Source organism: Calliphora vicina, chromosome 1 (genome assembly GCF_958450345.1).
Source record: "Calliphora vicina chromosome 1, idCalVici1.1, whole genome shotgun sequence".
NCBI lineage: Eukaryota > Metazoa > Arthropoda > Insecta > Diptera > Calliphoridae > Calliphora > Calliphora vicina.
In genome coordinates, this window is record NC_088780.1 from 117,642,535 (window position 1) to 117,644,159 (window position 1,625).

General features: G+C 31.0%; 1 protein-coding gene across 1 annotated transcript; it reads left to right on the forward strand.

The window, feature by feature from the left end:
* The first annotated feature begins 538 nt into the window (after positions 1-538).
* On the forward strand, positions 539-1,275 carry LOC135955958 (uncharacterized). Its single transcript, XM_065506398.1, has 2 exons — positions 539-602; positions 677-1,275. Exons 1-2 carry the CDS (start codon positions 593-595, stop codon positions 1,141-1,143), a joined length of 477 nt encoding a protein of 158 aa, XP_065362470.1. The 5' UTR covers positions 539-592; the 3' UTR covers positions 1,144-1,275.
* Positions 1,276-1,625: the final 350 nt, after the last annotated feature.

A 1,625-nucleotide genomic window follows, 5' to 3' on the forward strand; every position in this document is an offset into this window, starting at 1 on the left:
TATGAATTCACAGAAGGGGGACTTTAAAATATTTTTCTGCTCATTTTTCTGAAATGTTGAATGAATATAGTTATATATTTATAAGTTCAAACTTAAATAGAAGTACAGAGGTCAATCTTAGAATGTTCATTTAATCATTGCGCTACAAATATTCAACTTCATTTCCTTTCAATCAGCTGTCATTATATTGGGCGTTTTACTCTAAGTGTACTAGAGACATATGTATATGTTCTACTAGGTCTTATCAGCATACCGGTATAAAAACAATTAAATTCATTAAAAATTTGATTAAATGATGAATTCAGTAGCACACACATAAAATTGTTAGTAAACAAAACAGAGACCAACAACAATCTGTAAAAAACCGTAAAAACATGAATGTTTCACTAAAAAAACGACATGCTGATATTAGATACATTTTTGTTTAACTACAAAGCAGAAACAGAATTAATATGAATCAAAGAGATAAGGTAATACAGAACAATTTTTTATTGGCCGAAATAAAAAAAAATTATAAAACTGAGTGCTGAGCATATAAATGAAATTAGTTGATTTTTAAAAGCGTTAATCTAAACACAACACGGTTTAAAATATGATTAAAGGTGTGAAAGTGTAAAAGTTTTAATTCATAGACAAAGGAAATATTTTAAATTAACGGTTTATTTTAAATTTTTAGTTACACTTTTGTTGGGTGCCATTTTGGTGTTGTGCACAGCGGCCGTGATCAAAACCACGGAAGAGCGCAACTTTGTTGAAGGCTGTGAATCGGATACGGAACTGTGGGGTTCGGAAGATGGCACTAAATTTTATTTCTGTGTTGGCGACAATATGGCATTAGAGCAATCGTGTGAGCCCGATACATTCTTTGTGAAAAATGCCACCGTCTCCGGTTGTGTTCCTCTAGATGAGGTAGCCGATAGTTGTATTTATCATGTTGTACCAGAGCCATGTGAGGGTATAAATTTGTCACAACCCCAACCCCATCCAGATCCGACTAAATACTACTTCTGCCCTGCCAGTGGTGCTGATCCTATGGAATTGCCTTGTCCCAGTGACAAAGCCTTTGTCAAGCAAGATGGCTACATGGGTTGCTTTAACTGGACAATGTGGCGTACTATTCGAGGTTGTGATTTAAAAGAATAGAACAATAATGAAATATTTACAACAATAGTACTAACTAATTTCTATTTTGTACATATTAACGAAAGCATGACTAAGTTTTTCCTTAATTTTTTACACCTCAATAAACTCCTAAATTATTTTTGTACAAGTAAATTCGTAAATTTGTGCCAAGTCTATTATTAAAAAAAATGTATTTAGCTGACACTGATAACAGTCATTCTGTCAATTTTAATAAGATTTTAATCACACATTTGAACACGTATTTTGTTTTTGCGTTTCTGTATTGATTGACATTCAAGTGCTAAGAGATAAACGGAAATTAAATCGTTTAATGTTTTTTTTTTATAATTCTTCCACTGTATCCATTTAAAATTGATAAACAATTTTCTATTGAAGAAAAAAGTAATTAATTTCAGTTTAATAGAAATGTAATTATCTACGTTTTGTGTTGTGTTTTTGTTAAATGATTAGATACCTTGCTTAAACAGACTTTAATTAAAATA